The sequence below is a fragment of the Monodelphis domestica genome, chromosome 5, assembly GCF_027887165.1.
Source record: "Monodelphis domestica isolate mMonDom1 chromosome 5, mMonDom1.pri, whole genome shotgun sequence".
NCBI lineage: Eukaryota > Metazoa > Chordata > Mammalia > Didelphimorphia > Didelphidae > Monodelphis > Monodelphis domestica.
In genome coordinates this window covers 300,241,130-300,262,624 of record NC_077231.1, presented here as the reverse complement: position 1 = coordinate 300,262,624, position 21,495 = coordinate 300,241,130, and the positions used below count along the sequence as shown (strand labels likewise).

The following is a 21,495-nucleotide window of genomic DNA, read 5'->3' as shown; positions in this document are numbered from 1 at the left end:
GTACTTTCATTGTTTAGCAAGGAGTTTTCTCCCCTAAAGCAGTCTTAAGTACGGGTGGAGCAGAGTTCCTCCCATTTCTGATCCTGGCGAGTTCTCACATCAAAATGGTGATTGTTCCCAGTAGGGAATTGTTCCAATTGAGAATTCCCCGATGGGGAAATTTTTAACATTTACAAGTCTGAGAAATTTCAAGATTTACAAGGCTTTATAGCAGCACTATGGGGATTAAGAAATCAAAATTATAACCTCAACTTTACCATGGAGAAGTTGGGCTTCTACTTCCCCACTGGAGCATCTTTCTTTTTTCTATAAAGGAGAGGAGTTATACCAAGATAACCTCAAAACTCTTCTCACCCAGTTTCTCACTTAGGTTATAAATTTCTCTTGTGAAAAATAACCCTTTGTGAGATTGCAGAGCCTGATTATAAATTTCACTGAGGGACATTTGTTGCTTCCCATTGGAAAATTTTAGCTTGTGAATTAATAAACATTTTTACTGATATGTCTTGGCAGTCACTTATTCTTAATGTATTCCCATTGATTTTCAGTTTTATCCATTCATTCATTCATTCATTTTTTTTTATTTTTTAAAACCCTTACCTTCTGTCTTGGCTCCAAGGCAGAAGAGTGGTAAGGGCTAGGCAATGGGGGTCAAGTGACTTGCCCAGGGTCATACAGCTGGGAAGTTCCTGAGGCCAGATTTGAACCTAGGACCTCCTGTCTCTAGGGCTAGCTCTCAATCCACTGAGCTACCCAGCTGCCCCCTCATTCATTCTTTATCCAAGTTCCTGCTGTGTGCACAGACTGCTAAGCACTGTAGAGATACAAAGTCTATAAATAAAGTCTTGGGCCTACCCTGCTGGTGCTTTTAGTGAACGATTAAAACACAACTTATTTATGGAGGTAAAATTGTCCAATGCACTCAAGAGAAAGATGCATAAAGTGAGATTTAAGGAAGGAGATTTGAGAAGAACATAATTCCTAAGCATCCTTCTTTAGTACTTCAAAGGTCTTATGTTTTCTCATAATGTGAACTCCTGGCTTTGCTGATAGCAACCGTCTCCCTGCAGTAGTAGAATAACTTCCTGAGTTTTTGTGGCTGAAAAAAATTATTTTACTTTTAACCACCCTGTTGAGGAAAAGTTTTATTGATGCTTTTTATTTCTCCATCCCACTCTTTTGCTCTCTACCCCTTTGTGACAAATAAAGGCAATTAAGCCAAAACATGGAGTACAGTGGCTGTATCTGACAGTGTCCTGAGTAGGCCCTGCCTCTTTGCTGTTAGTGAGGAGTCTTGTTTGGTTGCTTTTCCATTACTCAGACTGCTAACTAATACCTTCCTCCTGCATACATCTCATTCATTCCTTAAAAGAAAATTTCTAGACCTTGTGTTTAACCTGTGTCCATGTCCCTGGCAGAGCACTAAATCCTTTGGTTAATTTAGGCAGTTAGGATGTGGACGAGGGATTGTTTTTGTCTAGAGAGTGAACCTCCATAGAAAGCCAGATTTCAGCTTGACACACTCTCCCAACAACAGAATGAACCACTTTGTGAGTAAGTGCCACTGGACTTCTGCCAGCAGAGAAAGATTCAATCACCAACCAATTTCTTGTCAGGGACGTTGCAGATGGGGGTTTATTATCAGCAAGCCTGTTGGGTTTGATGCTCAGGGAGGGGGAAAAGGAGGCTTTTTTCCATTTTGGGGGTTCTTTGGTGCTACCAGCTGCAAGAACTTGGGCAAGTGATCCCCCTTTTCTGAGCCTGAAGGACAAGGTGTGAGTACAGGGGAATGATAAGTGTGAGGAAACTGTTTTGTTGACACTAAAGCATTACCTAAATCTTAATTGTTTTTAATGTGAGGGAAACTCAGTGAAAGGTGTGAGAGAGCATGATGGACCGAGCACTGTACTTGGAATCAAAAGGCTTGAATTGAGATTCCTTCTCAGACATTCCTTGCGCAGGTCCCTTCCTTTCCCTCATCTAATCTGTAAACTGATGCGGGGATAAAGTGGGAAGAACACTTGGCTCCACTGAGAGCCTCACCATTGTGTATCATGATGCTGGGTAATGATTTCCAAGACTATTCTGATATAAAACACAAAATTAAATACAAAAGTTTTGGGTTCTTTATGCCACATCTCCCCTTGGTTCATGCTGATGAACCAGATATATGGAGTCCTTTGCCTGGCTGTGTTTAATTACTTAGAATTGTTTTTTAAAAGGTTGTTCATACATTCTGGCTTACTTTGAGTTGTGCATCTCCCTCTCCTAAATGCTTTCTAGGTTTTTATTCCTTTTACTGGGCCCTGCTGGCAAGGCACCACAGTACCATGAAATTGGGAGATCAATAGCCACCCTTATGACCGATGAGGTAAGGAAAAATGTGTTTATGTTTTAGTGAATCAAGAACAATAAAATGTATGTGTGGTGGGTGGTGACTTTGGAGTCCCAATGCTCTTAACAGTGACTCACTGGGGAGAATTCTGCATTTAAAGGACCCAAGTTGAAATCTTAAACCTGCTTCTTAATACCTGTGTGACCCTGGTCAAGTCATTTAATCTTTATGGTTTTCAGTCCTTGTTGGTAAAATGAGTGGGTGGACTTAAACTTAGGCCTCTGACGTCCCTTCTCTATGATCCTGCTATACTGAGGGAATTGGATGGCAGAACACCAAGGCTTTTACCCTATTGTTTTCCTACTTTCTTTTTCCCTTGAAGCTCTAATTTTAGGATTAGGTCCACCAATTAAATTTCCTCTTGTTTTGAAAATACTGAATTTTTAAAATGTCTAGGAGCCTTTTACCTTCCTTAGAATCTATTTCATTTAGATTTGTTTTGGGGAAAATAGCACTGATAAAGATTCAATTCTCTAGTCATCCATTGTAGTGTGATTTAGATGTCCTAGCTTCTTTTTCATAGTCACCTTTCCACAATTCAGTATTGGGCAGATATATCAGATTACAACCAGTTTTGCAGTCAACTATTTTGATCATTTAGAAGAAAAAAATTGTAAAGTTGATTCAGTCTTCCCTCTCTCCTTCTTTATTGCTTATCTTTCTTTTTTCTTCCTTCTATCGCTCCTTATTTTCCCTTATTCCTTTTTTCCCTTCTTTAGCATGCCTTCTTTCTATAGAACATGTAAACATTTCCCCCATAGTCTCCCAGTATTTAATTTTTATTTTATTATTATTTATTTTTGCCTAATTGCATGTAAAGATAGTTGAAAACATTAATTTTTTAAACTGTATTTTGAGTATTTTAAGGCTCAGGTTAGCAACTAAATTTGTACTGGTGAAATACACACTTTAATACCTTTGCTACAAATAGCTTGAAAAGCATCTTTTTTTTATAAAAGCTTTGCTTCATTCTAATGAAGTGTCATGTTTTAATTGTTTTTTGGTAAACACTTCACCACCATGGCTGGAAAGAAGTACTTTTCTTTCTTTTGTCATGTGATTGCATTTGAAATCCATTAATAATTCCAGTTAGGTAGGCATTTTGGGATGGTAGTCATTATTATTTTGTTGTTAGAGATTGCCTTAGGATTCTTCTGAATATATATTTATTACATGCTGAATCTTTTCACAGAAAATCATTATAGACAATTATATATTTTTTCTTTTTAAGATTTTCCATGATGTTGCATATAAAGCAAAAGATAGAAATGACCTCCTTTCTGGAATTGATGAATTTTTAGACCAAGTAACTGTTCTTCCTCCAGGAGAGTGGGACCCCTCTATACGCATTGAGCCACCAAAGAGTGTGCCTTCCCAGGTCAGATTCCTTTGGGTTTTTTGTTTGTTTGTTTTACATTTATCGTAAATGCTTTCATTTAATCTTTGTATGGGTAGTGATATAGGAATTAGTTTGTGGTGTGTGCCAAAAACAATTTTATAATGATCCAATTTTTTCAATAAATTAATGGATCTGTTTTTCAAGCAGAATCATAGTGGACCATCTCTTGGGGAATGGTACTTTGGGTCAGGGTGGTTGTCTTGATATTTTGTTGTATCCCACTTAGGCCTGATTGTCACAAAGAATCATGATGACTGCTTAAAAATGAAAATACTTTCTTGACCTAAGGAATGTTAATGGCAAAGTAACTGACTTAATTACAAACCAAAATTTTGCAGACTTACATCTACCTGCTTAAGAAGTTCTACTCCAGTATTTAATTAAAAAAAGAATATTTTATTTCCGCTTCAAAATCAGGATGGATATATTTTCTCCTACTGCTGTAGCTGTTTGTCTCATTTCCCTTTTTGCGTTTGTTTTTTGTAAAAATTAATTATTATTTCAGTCTATCTAGTTTATTTGAAAATTATCTGCTTGGATTTTTAAGGATAATGTGTTTCCTGATTTTTCTGGGAACACATAAAAGAATGATCATGAGGACTTAAGTAATAATGCTCAAATAAAGAATATTTGAAATGGCTGCTTGAACAAAAGCTAAGTTGGAAACTCTCCCCTCACCCTCCCCAGCACCTTTTACTCTCATGATAAACAATTGGTGTCAAAATTGATACACATTTTAATCTGAACTTATTTTGAAGAGATCAATTTAGTTATTCTTACTATGAGCATCTTTTAAAAAATATACTTGTGTATGTGTGTACATGTTCATCCATATGCACATAAACACATGTATATGTGTGTATATGAAATGTTATGCTTTTTTGAATGTAGGAAAAGAGGAAGATACCTATATTTCCAAATGGATCTACTCCGACATCAGGTGAGGTGCACAAAGAGGAGGGACATCATGCAGGACCTGAACTGCAGAGGACTGGAAGGTGTGTTTACTGGATCATATATAAATTTCAGAAAGTTCATGTTAAAATTTCAATGAATGTAGATTATTTTATGGTATGTGTTTATGCATCTATAGGGAGTGAGAGAGTGTGTGTGTCCTGTTGAATATTTTTTCTTATGAATGAGATTTCATTTTAAAAATATGGTAATAATTTTACTATTTTTAGCTATGCTTTTAAAATTATCTTAATGCTACGAATGTGATGAATCTCTTTTACTTAATTATAGTCACTTAAAAACAACAGGCTAGATATTCAAAATGTTGCATGAGTTGATGCTATCCTGTCTTCTAGCTCTCATATGCTCTCTTTATATGCTCTCATATCTTCCTGCCCCAACCCAAGCTGTGCTTGAAAAGAATGTAGTTTTAATGGTACCCTTTAATGGTCCTCTCAAAGGAGCACAAAAGTGTAGGAAGGGGAGTTATTGGTTAAGACTTATTTGTAACTCAGAAGGACAATAAGAACTACTCCTGCTTTTGCAGTATACCACTCGTTATTGCATCAATAACAATGCAGCCTAGTAAATCTTATTGAAATTCCTGTAAGGCTAGAGTTAGTTAGTTAGGAAAAAGTTATTTGTGAAATGTGAAGGTAATTTGGAGATTTTGTCATTGGAACAAATAACACACCAAGAATAGGAACAGAGTTGACACTTTAATACTTTCTGTTTCTCCTTGGATTCAGGCACATGTGGTAATTCCATTTTACCCAGGACAGCATTCAAAAACAGTTGTTTCTTTGACCACAGATTCTGAATCTTTGAAATCTGTTTAGAAAACTAGAAAAATATTTGCCATAAAGCTGTTATCAATTTTGGTAAATGGCGTGAAATGCTATACATAGGGAAAAAATGCATATTCCTTTACACTAAAATTTGATAAGTGCCATCCCGAAGAGGATTTCTTGGAACTATTTCATGGAAGTTGGCCAAAGCATATCTCATTTTTTTTTGTCTTTTTAGGTAGTGATTATAAATCACTACCTAATATATAAATAAATATATATTTATTATATATATATATGTAATATATATATATATTAAATAAAAAATATATAGAAATAAATAAAGATATAAATAAATAAAGAATAGTGATTATCAGGCCTATAGATCACAATGTCTTTAGAATCTCACTTTAGCCAACTTTAGCCAATTTTTCAATTTTATAAGCTATATGTAAATCATTTTGGCTTTATGTTAATTTTTCTACTTGGCAGACTTATCTTATTTGTTAAATATTTCTGAGCTATCTTTGTATTTGGTTAGTATTTGCTCAGAGACTAGGATGTAATATTAGTATTAGACATTTAAAGGAAAAAACAAAGAACAAAACATTTCTGGGAGCTGAGGAAATCAGGTGAGGGTCTTAAACGTGATATAGAGGAACATTTGTTTTATTGCAGTTCTTCCCTTCATTATCATCACTATTAATAACTGGAAAATGATTTATCTTTTTAGAAATATTCTAGCAAATTTTCATGGACAAGTAACAGATTTTTGCTTCTTTAGTATTAAAATTTTCTTCAGTATCAAGGTGTGTTTCCAAAAGGCTATTAAGCATGACTTAAAAGTTTTAAATGACATGACTTTGGTATGCAAGTATTAATTTGGCATTAACCAACCAAAACCTTTTTCCATGTTTACTTAATTTTATTAATGCAAAGAAAAGAAATATTTTGATATAGAATATTTTACTTAAACATATCTCAGTGCTTCTAATTATATGAAACCATACTACAGTGTTTTTCCTTATATACTTAAAATTTATGTGAATTCATTATTTACTGACTAAAATATGTAAGTACTTTCTCAAAATCCCTTATTATATAGTTGTAGAATGCACACTTAAACCTTTTTAATCAGGGATAGGGACAGAAACTCAAACTTAGATTTTATTGCTATAGATTTCTCCTAGTTGAGGTATCTCACTCAAGGGTCAGCACCCAGAATCCTGAGAGGTTTAGCAACTCCCTCAGGTTCCACACATACCAGGACATGTCTGGTTGAACTTGATCCCAGGTCTTCCTGACTCCAAAGACAGTTCAACATCCACTATGCCTTGCTGCATCTTGTGGTATGAATGTAGGATATATCATATTTAATGCTGAGGTGTGAGATTAAAATTCCTTTCACATGAAATCTGAAGCTGTTCCTCAGAATAATGATGTCCAGATAGAAGTAGTCAGTGAGAATGAGTTCTGTGTATTCAAGTTGGCTTAAGTTATGTGCCTGGATTTAAAAATTGGCATTGCACCTATCCTTAGATTGTATTGGTATCTAGGATTTCAACAGTTATTAAATGATGTGACTGCAATCTTTTCAGTATGTAGCCCATGATCAATATTGTAACTTCTCATATGTCTCTCTCTCTTTTTTGGTGAAATATAATGTAACCAGCTTTCCAATACTTTGTCATCCTTGAACTAGACTAAATCATTGTATTTTCTTCCATGTGTATCATGATTTTAAAATTCTATTGACAAGCAATGGGCACTGGCCATACTATGAGTTGAAACTAGCTAGAATCCTTCAGTGTACAGTTTGACGAGTTTCATCTCACCTATTTAGGCTTTTTGGTGGTTTGATACTTGACATCAAAAGGAAAGCACCTTTTTTCTTGAGTGACTTCAAGGATGCATTAAGCCTGCAGTGCCTGGCCTCGATTCTTTTCCTATACTGTGCCTGTATGTCTCCTGTAATCACTTTTGGAGGGCTCCTTGGAGAAGCTACAGAAGGCAGAATAGTGAGTACAAAGAATGGTAGCGGCCAGGCTTTTAGAGCTTCAGAGGCAAGTGTCTCTGTGCATTTGTCTCATCTATTCATACTTGTATTTGAAGAGTTTACCCACAGCATTTGCTTAACCTGCCCCAAAGCAGACTTCCTTTAAAGATAATTGCTGTGGAAAATGTGGGGACACATGTGAGCAGGAGAAGATGCACAGTTGAGGTAAAAAATGTTTATCCTAGCTTGCTGGTTTAAATAAATTGAGAAAGGGCTTATGTTGTCTTGGGGTGGTGGTGGTGGGGCCAGGGTGGGACTGGGAGGTGGGTGGACAGATTTAAGGAAGAGTGATGTACCATTCTCTCAGCCCTTCTGGAGTAGGATAAGTTTGAAGCTCAAGGTTCATAATCTGAGCTCCATAGGACCTGGTCAGTTGGCCTTGGGGCTATCAAATAGAATTGTGGAAATACTGGGTCCTGCCAGGGTGCTTTCTTTAACTTGATTGCTATTTAGTGTGTAATATAAAAAAGCTAAACCAGGAGAAGAATGGTTTACTGTAAGCTTCTCTTAATATGACAAAAATAAATGGATATGTTTTTTTCTTTTGTTGGTAACTAGAGCTGGTTATTGTATATTGCATTGTATTTTTTAATCTAATATCTAATGACTTGGAAATCTTGATATTTTAGTGTTACTTGATTGAATGTAATGGTTAGTAGTTTATAAACTGTTGTTCTTGTTCTACTGTAAAACTTACTATTGTATAAAACTTATTTTTATTTTTGATGAAATCTGAGACCTAACAAAGGTTAAGAAATTTGATTCCTTAATTTAAAATAAGATGGTTTTGTAAGTAATTTTATATAAGTATAGTACTACATAGACTTATTATGAAAATAAACCTAATAACAAATGCTTTCTTAGAATATGAATTTTTAAACAATTATTTTGGAATATTATAACATCTCATTTGTTTTAATATTTTTTAAATTACATTTTTAAATGATTGGTATTCAGTCAATCAACACACATATATTAAGTTCCAGCTTTGTGCCAGGTACTATACTAGATCTAAGGGACACAAACACAATAAAATAAACTTATTCCCACTCATAAAAGAATTTACATTCTAAAAGAGGAACTAAATGTTGACTACAATGTATATATTTCCTTTGGGTATTGTCTCAGAATAGGCAGGGCTTTCTCATTGATTGTCTACTGCTTTTTCCTCTTGTCTTTATTCAGTAATATAGATCGTTGCTGTAAAGACTTGATGGTCCAGGAGAGAGTAAGGCATGTATACATGGAAGCACATTACCGGAAAGTGTGTGATGACTGGCATGAGGTCAGAGGAAAGACGTGTCATTTCAGGCTTGTTGGATGGTGACTGTTCACTTTTCATTTTTGTATATGTTGGAGATAGGATAGGATTGGTAGATGTGGCCAGAGTGTTCCTTCCAGGTGATATAGTGAGCATGAAGGCATTGGGCTTTGAAGCAGATTAATCTGGCAGAGGTATGCAGGATAGGTAGGGAGAGAGGTGCAGAGCCACCTTTGTTGTATCCTGGACCCTCGGTTGGTCTGGTGAAGCTTCTCAGAGGAATATTTCTAAATGTATAAAAACGTATCTATTGAATTACAGTAGAAGCCGGCTATATTGAAATTTAGACATAAAAATATCCACAACCAAAACAAGTTCATGGATCCCAGGTAATGAGCCCTTGGACTGAAGGGAGACCAACTCTGGTTGAGGACCTGGTTGAAGGCTCAAAGGGTGGGGCCAGAAACAAGGTCATTTACAGGAGAGTGGACTTGAAGGACGAACTGATGGGAGGGTCTTATTCATAGAAACAGCCAGGAGGCCAGTGACACTGGATCAAAGAGTATGAGGAGGACATTATGTGTAAGAAAACTGGAACAGGGGTGGCTGGAGCACTCAGTGGATAGAGAGCCAGATCTAGGGACAGGAGGTTTAGGTTCAAATCTGGCATTAGGCATGTCTTAGATGTGTGACCCTAAATCCCCACTGCCTAGCCCTTACCTCTCTTTTGCTTTGGAACCAATATCTATTATTGATTCTAAATCAGAAAGTTAAGGGTTAAAAAGGGTAAAAAAATAATAAAAGAAGACTGGAAAGATAGGGAGCCAGTTTATAAAGAGCTTTGCCAAACAGCATTTTGTATTTGTTCTTGGAGGCAGCAGGGAGCCACTGGAGTTTATTGAGCAGATGATATAGGATAGGGTGGCATGATTAGAATGGGTTTTAGGAAAACCCCCTTGGAATGGAGGGTGGGGGAGTGGGGAGAGGCAGTCCAGTAGTGAGGTGATGATCTGCACCAGAGTGAGGAGAGAAGAGGGTGCATTCCGGAGTCATTGCAGGGATAAAATGGACAGACCTTGGCAATAGCCTGGATATTGGGGAGCTGAGAGAGTGTGGAGAGCAGGATGACTCCTGGTTCTGAGCCTGAAGGATTGGAAGGTGGGAGGCAGTAGGGTATGGAGGAAAGAGGAATTCTGTTCTGTAAATATTGACTTTAAGATGTCTACTGGACATCGTGTTTGAGATGGGAAATTCGAGGTCCATAGATAGGTTGGGCCAGGAAAGGGAGCTGTGAGAATCATCAGCAGAGAAATGGTAATTCGGTCCAGGGGAGCCATTGTGATCATTTGTGGAACATTTCCTGATTCTCTTCTCCCCAACTCTGTTGACTGGTGCTCTCCCTCTCAAAACTACCTTGTGTTTACATATAGCTTTCTTAGTTATTTTGCTAATATCAGTCAGTAAGCACTTAGCAAGTGCCTCTGGGATGTGCTGGGCACTGTGTTGTTACATGTGTTGTTAGATCCTTGTGAGCGTTTTTTTTTTAAATTTCTTTATATTTTTCCCTCCTGTATCTAGCATAGTGTTTATTGCCTGACTGAAGAGAATATAGATTAGCATGAAGAATTGGAAAGGAGAGGGAGGTCTTACTTACAATGAGGAAGTTCAGAGAGTTGGACTGGTTTGTTGTATAGGACTTTGGGAGGTTTGCAAAGCCAAGGAGGTTCAGGAAGCACTAGGTCGAGGCCCTCCATGTAAATACTGAAATCACAGAAGTGCTGACTGCTGTGGATAAAGGAAAAAATGAGGAATGTGAGCTTGAGGCCAGGGTCTTTTGGGACATTGTAGGGAACTGATCCAGCAGACAGCAAGTGGCTTGGATTTGAGGAACACATTGTGGATTTGTAATGATGAAAAGAAAAGTGCCATTTTTTTCCTGTTTTGAAAGGCATGTTGAAAATCAAGGGTGGAAATTACCCCATCATTGGCTGAAGTGGAGAATTAATTATTTCCATGAGAGAATCAGGTTCATTGAGGTTAAGAAGGTAGAGGAGGATCTCAGTTAAAGTGAGTTAGCTGTAGGGAGAGAGAGGGCAAGTCTGGCCTAGAATGGAAGGAAGAGTGTTGCACATAGGAGGGTATAATTGCTTGGAGCATGGCTCACCTATGTTTGTCTTGAATGGTGGTTTGGTTTGGGTAGAAGTAGGTAGGAACCTGGGGAAGTAAGAATAGGAAATCAGGTGATATTAACAGGTGGAGCAGTCAGGACCCCAGGACTCCTGGGGGCAGGAAGAGGCTCTGATAACCAATCAGTTCATGGATACTAGCATTCCAGGGGAGGAAACATTCTTGTAAGTGAATTGGCCTATGTGGAGCTTTATGAGGAGTTCAGGAGCTAGGCCTGACTTCTGCCTGCTACCATATTAGCACTTCGTTGAACTTGGACTATCTTGGTAATATTTTTTACTTTCTCTTTTCAGATACCATTTTTGACTACATTTCTTGTAAGAGAAATTTACCATATAAATGGGTTCTAACAAATACACATTTTAGCAGAGTTTAAGACAGTTTAGTTTTACCCTGGAACACAAGGACAAATTCAGAATATGTTGTCTTCTTTCATAATATGACACAAATTTGCACATTGTCCAGTTAAAAGTATTATTATTGGTCTGATGCTTACTTCCTCAGACAGTTTTGCCTATTGATGAAATCTAGGTGTGAATTAATAGTTGAACTTTGCTTCTATAACATGAAGTCACCTTTAAATTTTAGAAGAGGTTGTTTTGCAGTTAAGGGCCATTTCAAGTATGGCTGAATGACCACTTATACATGGCACGTTTCCATAGATGTGTTAATATTCTATAATTTATTTTTTTGCTGTTTTTACTTTTGATCTGGCATATTCTGTTGAATAAATATTTAGGTTTTTTTTCATATTGACTATGTAGAATGTACTACTATAAATGTTATCGTGTGTTTGGTTAACATTTTTATTCAGGCTTTCTTTCCAGATTCCTTTATGCTTATAGCAGATTAATGATATATCTATGATGCATTTGTTTTTATTATTTCCCCCTCCCCCCAAACCAGAGTGCAATAGAGTCTCTCTTTGGAGCATCTTTAACTGGGATCGCCTATTCGCTGTTTTCTGGGCAGCCACTTACAATCTTAGGAAGTACAGGACCAGTTCTTGTATTTGAAAAAATATTATTTAAATTTTGCAAGTAAGTGTTAGTTTTCTTGGCCTTACATAATATTTTCTAAACTTATGGGGAAATGGATTTCAGTGATTATTTTCAAGCTATGAAAACTAGAGTTTTTTTAAATTTTGAAACATAATTTTCTTTGAAGCATCTACAGTTTAAACATATCTTTGTCAGTTTTTTGTATCAATATTTATGCAAAGATAAAACTTAAATTTGGTACTGGAGAAGATAATATTAAGGGGAAGAAAAGACTTCACTTCCTCATTTCCATTTATTGCCCACTTTCCATCTCTTAGGATGTTTAGTTATACACATTTGTTTCTGAGAATATGAAGGAGAGTACTGCCTTTGACTTGTGCTGTCCATGTCTCTTTAAACAGAGATTACAATCTTTCCTATCTGTCATTACGGACCAGCATCGGTCTCTGGACTTCCTTCTTGTGCATTGTCTTGGTAGCTACAGATGCAAGCAGCCTTGTGTGTTACATCACTCGGTTTACCGAGGAGGCCTTTGCAGCCCTCATTTGCATCATATTTATCTATGAAGCATTGGAAAAGCTCTTTCATTTAGGAGAAGCCTATGCTTTCAACATGCACAATGACCTAGACAAGCTGACATCCTATTCGTAAGTGTTTCTCTTAATTTGTTTAACTTGTAGATATTCTGTTGGATTTTAATTCAGAATTAAGAGCCCTGGTTTTGCTACTAACAAGATATATGACATGCAAGGTGGGAATGGAGGACAGAGTCATTAATTGCCAAACTGATCTGCAAGAATTTTAGTGGCTAGCTATATTTCCTTTTCTAAATTTTAAAAATTAAAGATACTACATTGCAAAATTATGTTATTTTTAAACATACATTGTTTTGTGCATATGGGTATTACATTTCTTTTTGTAAACACTGAAAAAACATTATATATATATTTAGGCCTTCACAAAGTCTAATAACATAGAGGCATCACTTCCAATACTGACATCTTGTTGAATTTTCCATTAATCTCAGCCCTGTAGTGTGTGTATTACAACTGTGAAATCATTATCACCTTTGGAGTTGGTTGTAATCTCTACCTTTGTTTCCATTTAAGGTTAAAAGAGAATATTGCTGAGATAGGAGAAATTCAGACCTCCTAATAAAGTAAATATGACAGGAGAATTAACCTTTTTTTGTATCTATTAGACTAAAAGCTTGAACAATCACCTTCATATTTCATGGAGAAAAACTACTTTGTTTTAAACCACATTAAGTTCTATCCAGGGGTAAAGCAGTAGTTCTATTTTGTATAGCCTACTAGCCTCTTACTGGAAAGAGATGCTTTTATTTGTGTAATTTTAAAAATTAAGAAGTATTTTGCTAATTAAGCTGCCTTTGTTCATTTTGCAGATTTCTTAAAAAATGCTGAAACTTGCATAACCTCAAGGTTTTCCTAAAATGTTTTATATAATTATCAACCTTAATCATCAATATCATAAATGAAATTTATGGCTTAAAAGTATTATTCTGAGATTAAATTATTTTCCTCTGTTTTAATAGAGTGATGTCTTCAGGAATTATTAAATATATAGTATATATACATATAAATATATATATGTGCATATATATATATATACACACACACACACACACACATAGGTTATTTGTTCTTAAACTGACTGTCCCCAGGCTGTAATGATGTTCTGATTTGTTTTTCTTTTCTGTCCTGGAAGTGATACCCGTAAAGACCGTTGAGATGTATACAGTGTGTTTTGGGTGATTGCCTTCTGGAGTTCTAACTCTTGATTTCTTTCTTTTTCTTCTCTGTGGCTATTTCTCTTGACTGTTGTTTTTTACTGGACTCCATTGTTGCTTGCAATTCCCATCATAAATTTCTATCATTAATTGCTTTTTTCTCCTTTTCTGTCCATTCATCATTCAACCAGACTTAAGTTAAACTCCCCCAACATACAGACCTTATTCTTACTGGGTGAAAAAATTGAGGCCATTCAAAGGGAGTTCTCTTTTCTCCCTTTGTCTTAATCTCATAACCCCTTACTATCATCTTCCTCATTTTGCTTCTTTTTGCCCAGTCTAACAAAATGGTGACCCTTTTGATTGACGAGGTGATCCTCTTCACATCATCCCCATGTTGCCCCGTGATTAAAATCTTACTAACCCCTCTCTGTTTTCAAAAAGCCTGTGTCTTTAAAAAAAAATAAAAATGATATACCTACTCGAGGCCACCGTGCCATATAAAAACAGCTGTTGTTTTTTTATCTTCCTCTGCTCAGCCAGTTTCCTAGTAAAAGCAGGCTGTAATTACTACCTCTGCTTTTGCTTCCTCTCCTCTTGTCTGACCATTCCTTCTTGGTCTCCTTTGCTGGCTCCTCATCCATATCATTCTCCCCATGATGGAGTGTTCCCCAGTACCCTGCCTAGGCCCTCTTTTCCTCTGCATTCTTTTAGCAGTCTCAGCAGTTCCCATGTGTTTAGCAACCATCTCTATGCAGAGGACACCAGACCAGTTCCAGTGTGGCTCCTGAGTGTTAGTCCAACATTATCATTTGTCTACTGGACATTGCAAATAGATGTCACTTCACCTATTTAAAAACTGAAATTTTATTTATTCTGACATTCAGTACTGTAGAGAATTATTTATTAAGTAAGAGTTCATTAGGAAATAGAGTTAAGTAGCATAAGTTATACCAATAATTATTATCATCCTATACCAATAATCAGTAAAGGTTAGGAAACCCTTATAACAGTACTAAGAGAGAGTATTTCCTTATATAAAGCAGACCACAAAAAGAACACGATGCTTGAAATCATGAAATCTCCATTTTAGATCTATTAGCTGTTTGTAAAGAAGTCTGACTCAGTATGACACCTTTAACCTTTCCTTCTTGTCTGTGCTTCTGAACTTTCTTATATTCCATCTATGTACAGTCTTTTTTCTTTTTTGATAGCCTCGTTGCTTCCTGTTACTCCCTTTCTCTGTTAACCGCTTCTTAATTCACGGTGGCAGCAGCAGTAACATCAAATACTTCTCTTTTATAACAAGTAAGCATGATCAAAGAAAAATGATCTGTGATACATATTGTTATCCTTTATTTCCTTTTTTTCCCCCTTAGATCTTTGAAGTTGGATATGTTGGATCTTTATTGCCTTTTATGTCTTCTCAGGACAGAATGCTGTCTCAGTTCTGAGTGCTTTGGCGACACTTGTTACTGCACTCCCAGGATTCACTTTCTGATCTCCATAGCCTTGCAGGCCACCCAACCTTCGGGAGGCTGCTGTCTTGTTTGACTGCTGACATAGTCTTTGCTGCTGTCTTTTGTCTGGGTTTATGGCTATTTAATCTGCTATTCTGGTGTAGAAGTTATTCATAAGTGTTGTTTTTTCAAAGATTACAAATTTCTGGGTTTTGCTGATTAGGTGTGTGGGAACTGGATGATCTGCCTCTATTCAGGTAATCATCTTGACTGATCTTGGAAACAACTCCACTTTGCTTTTCTCATTAAATCCTTTCCTCTTCTAAATGCCCCATTTTTTCTACAGGTGCCACCATCCTTCCAGTCTTTCAACCTCAGTATCGTATGAGACTCCCCTGTCCCTCATTCACAATTAATTGCCAGATCTAGACCTTTGTCACTCTGTAGCATTACTTGCAGCCAGCCTCTTCTCTCCATTTACTTAAGGTCTCATTTACTTCTCTCTTGGATTATCACAAAACCTTCCTAATTTCTTCTCTACTCCAGACCATCCTACACATTTGTTACCCAAGTAGTTTCCCTTTAAGTCCTCAGTCAACCTCACTGCCTCCCTATTCTTTGTTCAGTTTGTAAAACCATGGTCAGCTGTCTCTGCATCTTTTTGTTCCATTGAACCTTAATCCCCTCCAGTCAGATTGCCTTTCTGTGTTCCTCATGCCATGACCCCTCCCTCTCCCTCTCTCTCCTCCCTGTATACTCATTGTCATCCTCTGTGCTTGGAGTGGCCTCCCTCCTGGCCTCCCCTCTTCCCTTCTGATGAAGCCTCTCCTCCTGACACTAACTATTCTAGCTACATTTTTATTTATTTATTCTGTTTGTAGGTAGGTTGCCCTCTGGGATCTCTTTAGAAAATGATCTTCGTCTCTTGTAAGGCTTCCTTCACTGGCCTTCCTCTGTTAAGTGTGTATTTTGAGTTGCTGTTTCTATTTGTTATTTTAGATTATGGCTAATGAAGAACATGTTCTTTCATCCTTTTAAGAGAAATGTAGGAAGATTTCCATGTGGTAAAAATAATACGATCTTGAAATTGCCACACTGCTTTTTTGTTTTAATGAAATTTCAGAGCTGAGTGTGTGGACTAAGAGCATTTCCTTTCATGGTTTCTCAGATGCGTGTGTGCTGAGCCTCCAAATCCTAGCAATGAAACACTCCGGAAATGGATGGAGATGAATCACTCAGCACAAACAATTCCATGGGGCAATCTGACTGTTTCTGTGAGTACCTTGAAAAATACCGCTCATTTTGCAAGTTCACTTTGACTTCACTACAGCTTGTTTCTCACTAACCTCTCTTTGGGTGCTTTTTATAGATGCTTAGAAATGGTTTTAGGAAACTTTAAGATATAGCAATAAGATTTAGAATTGATTCAGAACCTGCTGTGGGATCGAATGAAGTTTAGCATTTCGTGAACCACTTAGGTCAAAAGGAAAAGAGTAATGAGATGAGCCTCAAGCAAATGGCTCATTAAAATATTAGTAGCCCAAAATGGTCCCCCTGTCTAGCTCATGTGCCTGGACATCTGGGAGAATGGCTGAAGAGTAGCGGGAGAAAGGCCTGCCTCATTGGGCTTTCTTTAGTTTTAGGTGGGCTCAAGTTCTATCCTGTTTCACCTCACCTGTATAAAATTAGGAAAATATTTTCCCTACCTAAATCATGGGGACATTGTAACCATAAAGCACCAAGGAATGGATGGAATAATTATGAAAGTTGTCTCCTAACCAAAACATCCACTTCTCCTAGCTTTGGCCATGGCAGTGGCACCTGCCACCCATGGCTTACTTCTTGCCTGTCAGCCTCTCTTAATATTGTTTTCCTATTGTACAAGGATGAACACTACTGCTTTCAACTGTTTTAGGCTATTCTGACTTTTCTGGTGTAGGCCCATTGTCAGAAGAGCGAGTTCTTTCCAGAGCATTGTCCTTGCTTGAGATCCCCTTGTGTTGTCAAAGGTCCCTGGGAAGATTAGTCAGAGGCATTAAAATGATAATGGCAGAACTGGGGCAAGAATACAGGCAATTGCAGTCCATTCCTTCTGCATTGGAATGAAGTACTGTCCCTCAATTATTTATTGAAATTATTATTGAAATCACCTTCCATTTTTAAAGTCAGGTTTTAATGTACTAAAATTGATACTGTCTTTTAAAAAATAGTTTTTAGCTAACACATTATGCCTTTGGAAGAATTTTGATAGAAAGGTGTACCAGCCATCTTTCTTACCAGGGTTCGGATGACATTAGTATTAAAAGCAATTAAAAAAATCTTAGCTTAGCTGTGTTTCTATAATACAAAGCATATGAAAAACTGTACAGTGGAGTTAAGTATCTACCTATTTGAGCTGTTAGAGAATAACAGTGAATTTAAATAATGCCAGCTCACCATTTCTAGTCACTGAGGGTTGTCTTCTCCCTTGAGCAGTAGATGAGAAACATCAACAAGCTGAATCAGTGCCCTCAGCTTGTCTCTCTTCCAAGGAATCTCTCTGTGCTGACAGGGACATTTTAGAATCTTCATTTCCTAGCCTCTTCACAAACCCAGCCAGTCCATTCTTTACACTGGTAGAATTCATAAGAGGATACTCCTATCGTTGGCCTTTCTGGGCAGCTCAGAATCCCCTGCTTTATTGCCATTGACTTGGTCATTTCCTGTCTTGCATTGTGGTCAAACAGTCTTTGAAATGATTATCTGGTCACAGTTGCCCTCTGCTGAGAATGCTGCTATTGGAAGACATCTTTCTGTTTTTGATATAACTCTCCCTTGTCACTCTTCCTACCTGCTAAGATTTCACTTGTTGTTGTTTATTCTGTTGGAGTACCTGCTGCCTCTCTCATGAAATACCACTTAGGGAAAAAATCACATTGAAACATAATTATTTCCAGGAAAACCTTCTCAGCTCCATTTCCTCTCCTAGACAGAAATCTTGGCCTCTTTTCAGCCACAACCTGACTATATTTGATGGGTGAATTTAATCTTCCTTTCATGGTTGGAAAGAGTGTAAGAGCAAATACTGACTTTGGTTGACTTTAAAAGATTTTTTCTGCTGTTTTTCAGAAATGTAAAACATTTCATGGTGTCTTCCTGGGGTCAGCCTGTGGGCTTCATGGGCCATATATTCCCGATGTGCTCTTTTGGTGTGTCATCTTATTCTTTACAACGTTCTTCCTCTCGTCATTCCTGAAGCAGTTTAAGACCAAGCGCTATTTTCCTACCAAGGTAATTGGAACAAAATGTCAGAGGTCTAGATAGATTTCGCTTTTTAAAAAAATTATTAATTCTTATTTAAATGAAAACTAATGTTGCACTGAGCATTTTCATTTTTGTGTCAGAGTTAAAAGGGACCTGGGAATGTTGTGTTTCTTTGTGATTATACATGTTATGTGGCCATTCTTGAGTTTATCTTGGAGGAGAATCTGGAAGGAGAAAAGATATTTTAATCATATATAATTAAACAAATGCTCTTTGGGGAATTCAATGCAGATGAAGTTCACAAACATTTCCTTACTCTTAAGCCAATTAGTTTTTCAGTCCTCATTTTATGATTTGTGACTGTTGTGAGTTGTTTGGAAAGAACGCATAGTGCATTTACATGAACTTGGTGCCTTTCCTTTAGGTCCGATCAACGATCAGTGATTTTGCTGTATTTCTCACCATAGTCACTATGGTTGCTGTGGACTACCTTGTAGGTGTTCCTTCTCCAAAACTTCATGTTCCTGAAAAATTTGAGGTAAGTGTGCAGATGTGTACCAAGATTTATCTTTCTGTACAAAAGGGATGGAGGGGGGTCCAGAGGTATTGGAAAGAAGAGAAGAAAGAGTAAAGGCAAACGGACCAGCTGAAAGGGCACAGTGGGGTGAGGTGGGTTTGGAAAATTGCCAAAAGCTTGCCTAGCAGTGGGTGGCATGGGACCACATCTGGGCCAATTGATGGGAAAATGCCTTCCTGCTCTCCCATCTCCTGTGCTTTCTCTGCTTGTATTCCTGAGGCTTTCTGACTAATGCTGCCCCCTCCATTCCCCCATGAGGTTTTGGCTTCTGGAGGTGAGGACTGTGTGAGATTCTTGCCCTGGTCCCCCAGCACCTCGCTCAGAACAAACTCTTCACTTGTGCCTGTGAAATCATTAAAATCACTTATAGGTTACTTATTGAGCAAGGAGTTGGTAAAGTTATTTTCTAGAGGAACTGAATTCCCAGAGTCCTTCTAGGACAGGAAAGTGAGATCTGTGTGTGCATGCTCCTGCAAGAGAATTCCCACCAGGAGGCTGTGAGGGTACTTTGAAAGAGTTGAAACATGCCTTTTTGGAATTAAGATGCCAATTAATTTAGAACACTGGATTTCAGTTGTAGGCTTATCCTAGGAAATGATCCTGTCCAACACAGTGCCTTGTGGTTAATATTGTAGCAAGTGCTTATTGTTCTCTTCAGGGGGATATTCTGATATATTTTAATTATTTATTTCAAACTATATTTTCTCAGTTGATATAAAAAGGGTTTAATTTGATGTGAAATTAAAATTTTTTAAATGTTTCTTTCTAGTGTTTTCAGTTATTTAATTGGCCTCTCATTATACTAAGTGATTTTTTAAAAGGATGCCTTAAATTGGTTATTTATTCTTTTGGCAAGAAAACACTATTTTTCAGTTAGGTCTATCTGTGGCAGTTATATTTTGTAGGAGATAGGCTGTCACATTTAGAGGCAGGAAGACCTGAATTTAAGTCCTGTCTCAAATGCTTGGTAACTGTGCAAATAATTTAACCTTTTCTAGGTTCAATTTTCTTATCTGTAAAATAGGGTAATAGTAGCACCTACTTCTCAGGATTGTTTCGGAGGATCAAATATACATCTAGGACAGGAAGGTGGGGTCTGTGTGGATGCTTCTGCTTTATAAGCTTTAAAGTGCTTTCTAAGTCTTTAAGATTTAGAAATACTAACAATTATTTTTAATAACATTAAGAATGTGAATGGGGGGGGGGAGGGCAGCTATGTGGCTCAGTGGATTGAGAGCCAGGTCTAGAGACGGGAGGTCCTAGGTTCAAATTTGGCCTCAGACACTTCCCAGCTCTGTGACCCTGGGCAAGTCACTTGACCCCCATTGCCTAGCCTTTACCACTCTTCTGCCTTGGAGCCAATACACAGTATTGACTCCAACACAGAAGGTAAGGGTTTAAAAAAAAAAAAGAATGTGAATGGCTGCTAATAGCATATGACCTTGAGAAAAATAAACTCATGGGGTCACAGATTTAGAACTAGAAAGGTCAAGTACACAAAGTCTAGTTCCTCATTTTACAAATAATTTTCGCTGGGCCTCTGTTTAAATGACTTCCAAGGCCATATAGTAAGCAAATAGCAGAGCCAAGAATTAATCTCTGGTCATTAGATTTTATATCTAATGTTTTTTTCAATGGCTACACTGCTATTTAATGTTATTTTTTAATCTGCAAAATGAGAAGTAATTCAGAAAATTATAAGTTTAAGCACCTATTATGTATAAAGCATTGAAAACCTCTATGAATGAGAGATTAGATCCAGCCCCTGCTGTCATGGAGCATTCTACCTTCATCAGGGTCTATTAACACCTTAATTAGTAAAAGTAATATAAATAATTTACATGATGAAAGTATTGAAGGACTAAACCAAGGTCATATTCTAACCCTGACTAGAACCCCCTTTTAACATATGACATGATACTAGGGTATTTCCTTGGGGGTTTAGCTTTAAGGAACTTATATTTAGGGAGATAAGTCAAGGAACAGTTCCTAAAATAAAGCTTTATTGTATTATTGTATAAATATAAAATTGTATTTTATTATTGTATTATTGTATAAGTATAAAATATTTGAAAGCACATCAGCATTATTAATTATTAATCAGTTGATTATTGGAGTCAGCTTAGTAAAATCTTTTTGGAGATCATGAAAATAAGTAAAAATACTTCCTAGTTTGTAATTGCTGTTATTTTTATAGAGGAAAAACTATTTCCATAAAACTATTAGGAAATGCCTGTATCCATAAATGTGTCTATACGTATTCAGAATTCCTTAATGCCAGAATTGGAGCCCAGAGCTCTATGAACACATTCTTACTATTGCTGCAACACAAAAGGGAGGTGGTGAAGCTTGAGGGTTCGATAGCTGCTGCAGTAGGAGGTGGCATTGCCCCTTCATGATCTTTGCCACTTCTGCAGGATGGAT

General features: G+C 37.1%; 1 protein-coding gene across 13 annotated transcripts in view; it reads left to right on the top strand.

Annotated features, from left to right (window-relative positions):
• The window catches only part of SLC4A7 (solute carrier family 4 member 7), a 160,319-nt gene that overhangs the window by 93,089 nt on the left and 45,735 nt on the right, over nucleotides 1–21,495 (top strand). For all 13 annotated transcript variants that reach the window (XM_056800362.1, XM_056800358.1, XM_007505206.3 and 10 more), the window contains 9 exons: nucleotides 2,284–2,371; nucleotides 3,627–3,773; nucleotides 4,686–4,792; nucleotides 7,380–7,554; nucleotides 11,947–12,080; nucleotides 12,443–12,688; nucleotides 16,420–16,525; nucleotides 18,360–18,521; nucleotides 18,919–19,032. In XM_056800362.1, coding sequence (XP_056656340.1) covers nucleotides 2,284–2,371; nucleotides 3,627–3,773; nucleotides 4,686–4,792; nucleotides 7,380–7,554; nucleotides 11,947–12,080; nucleotides 12,443–12,688; nucleotides 16,420–16,525; nucleotides 18,360–18,521; nucleotides 18,919–19,032 — 1,279 coding nt within the window. The remainder of the gene's footprint in view (nucleotides 1–2,283; nucleotides 2,372–3,626; nucleotides 3,774–4,685; nucleotides 4,793–7,379; nucleotides 7,555–11,946; nucleotides 12,081–12,442; nucleotides 12,689–16,419; nucleotides 16,526–18,359; nucleotides 18,522–18,918; nucleotides 19,033–21,495) is intronic.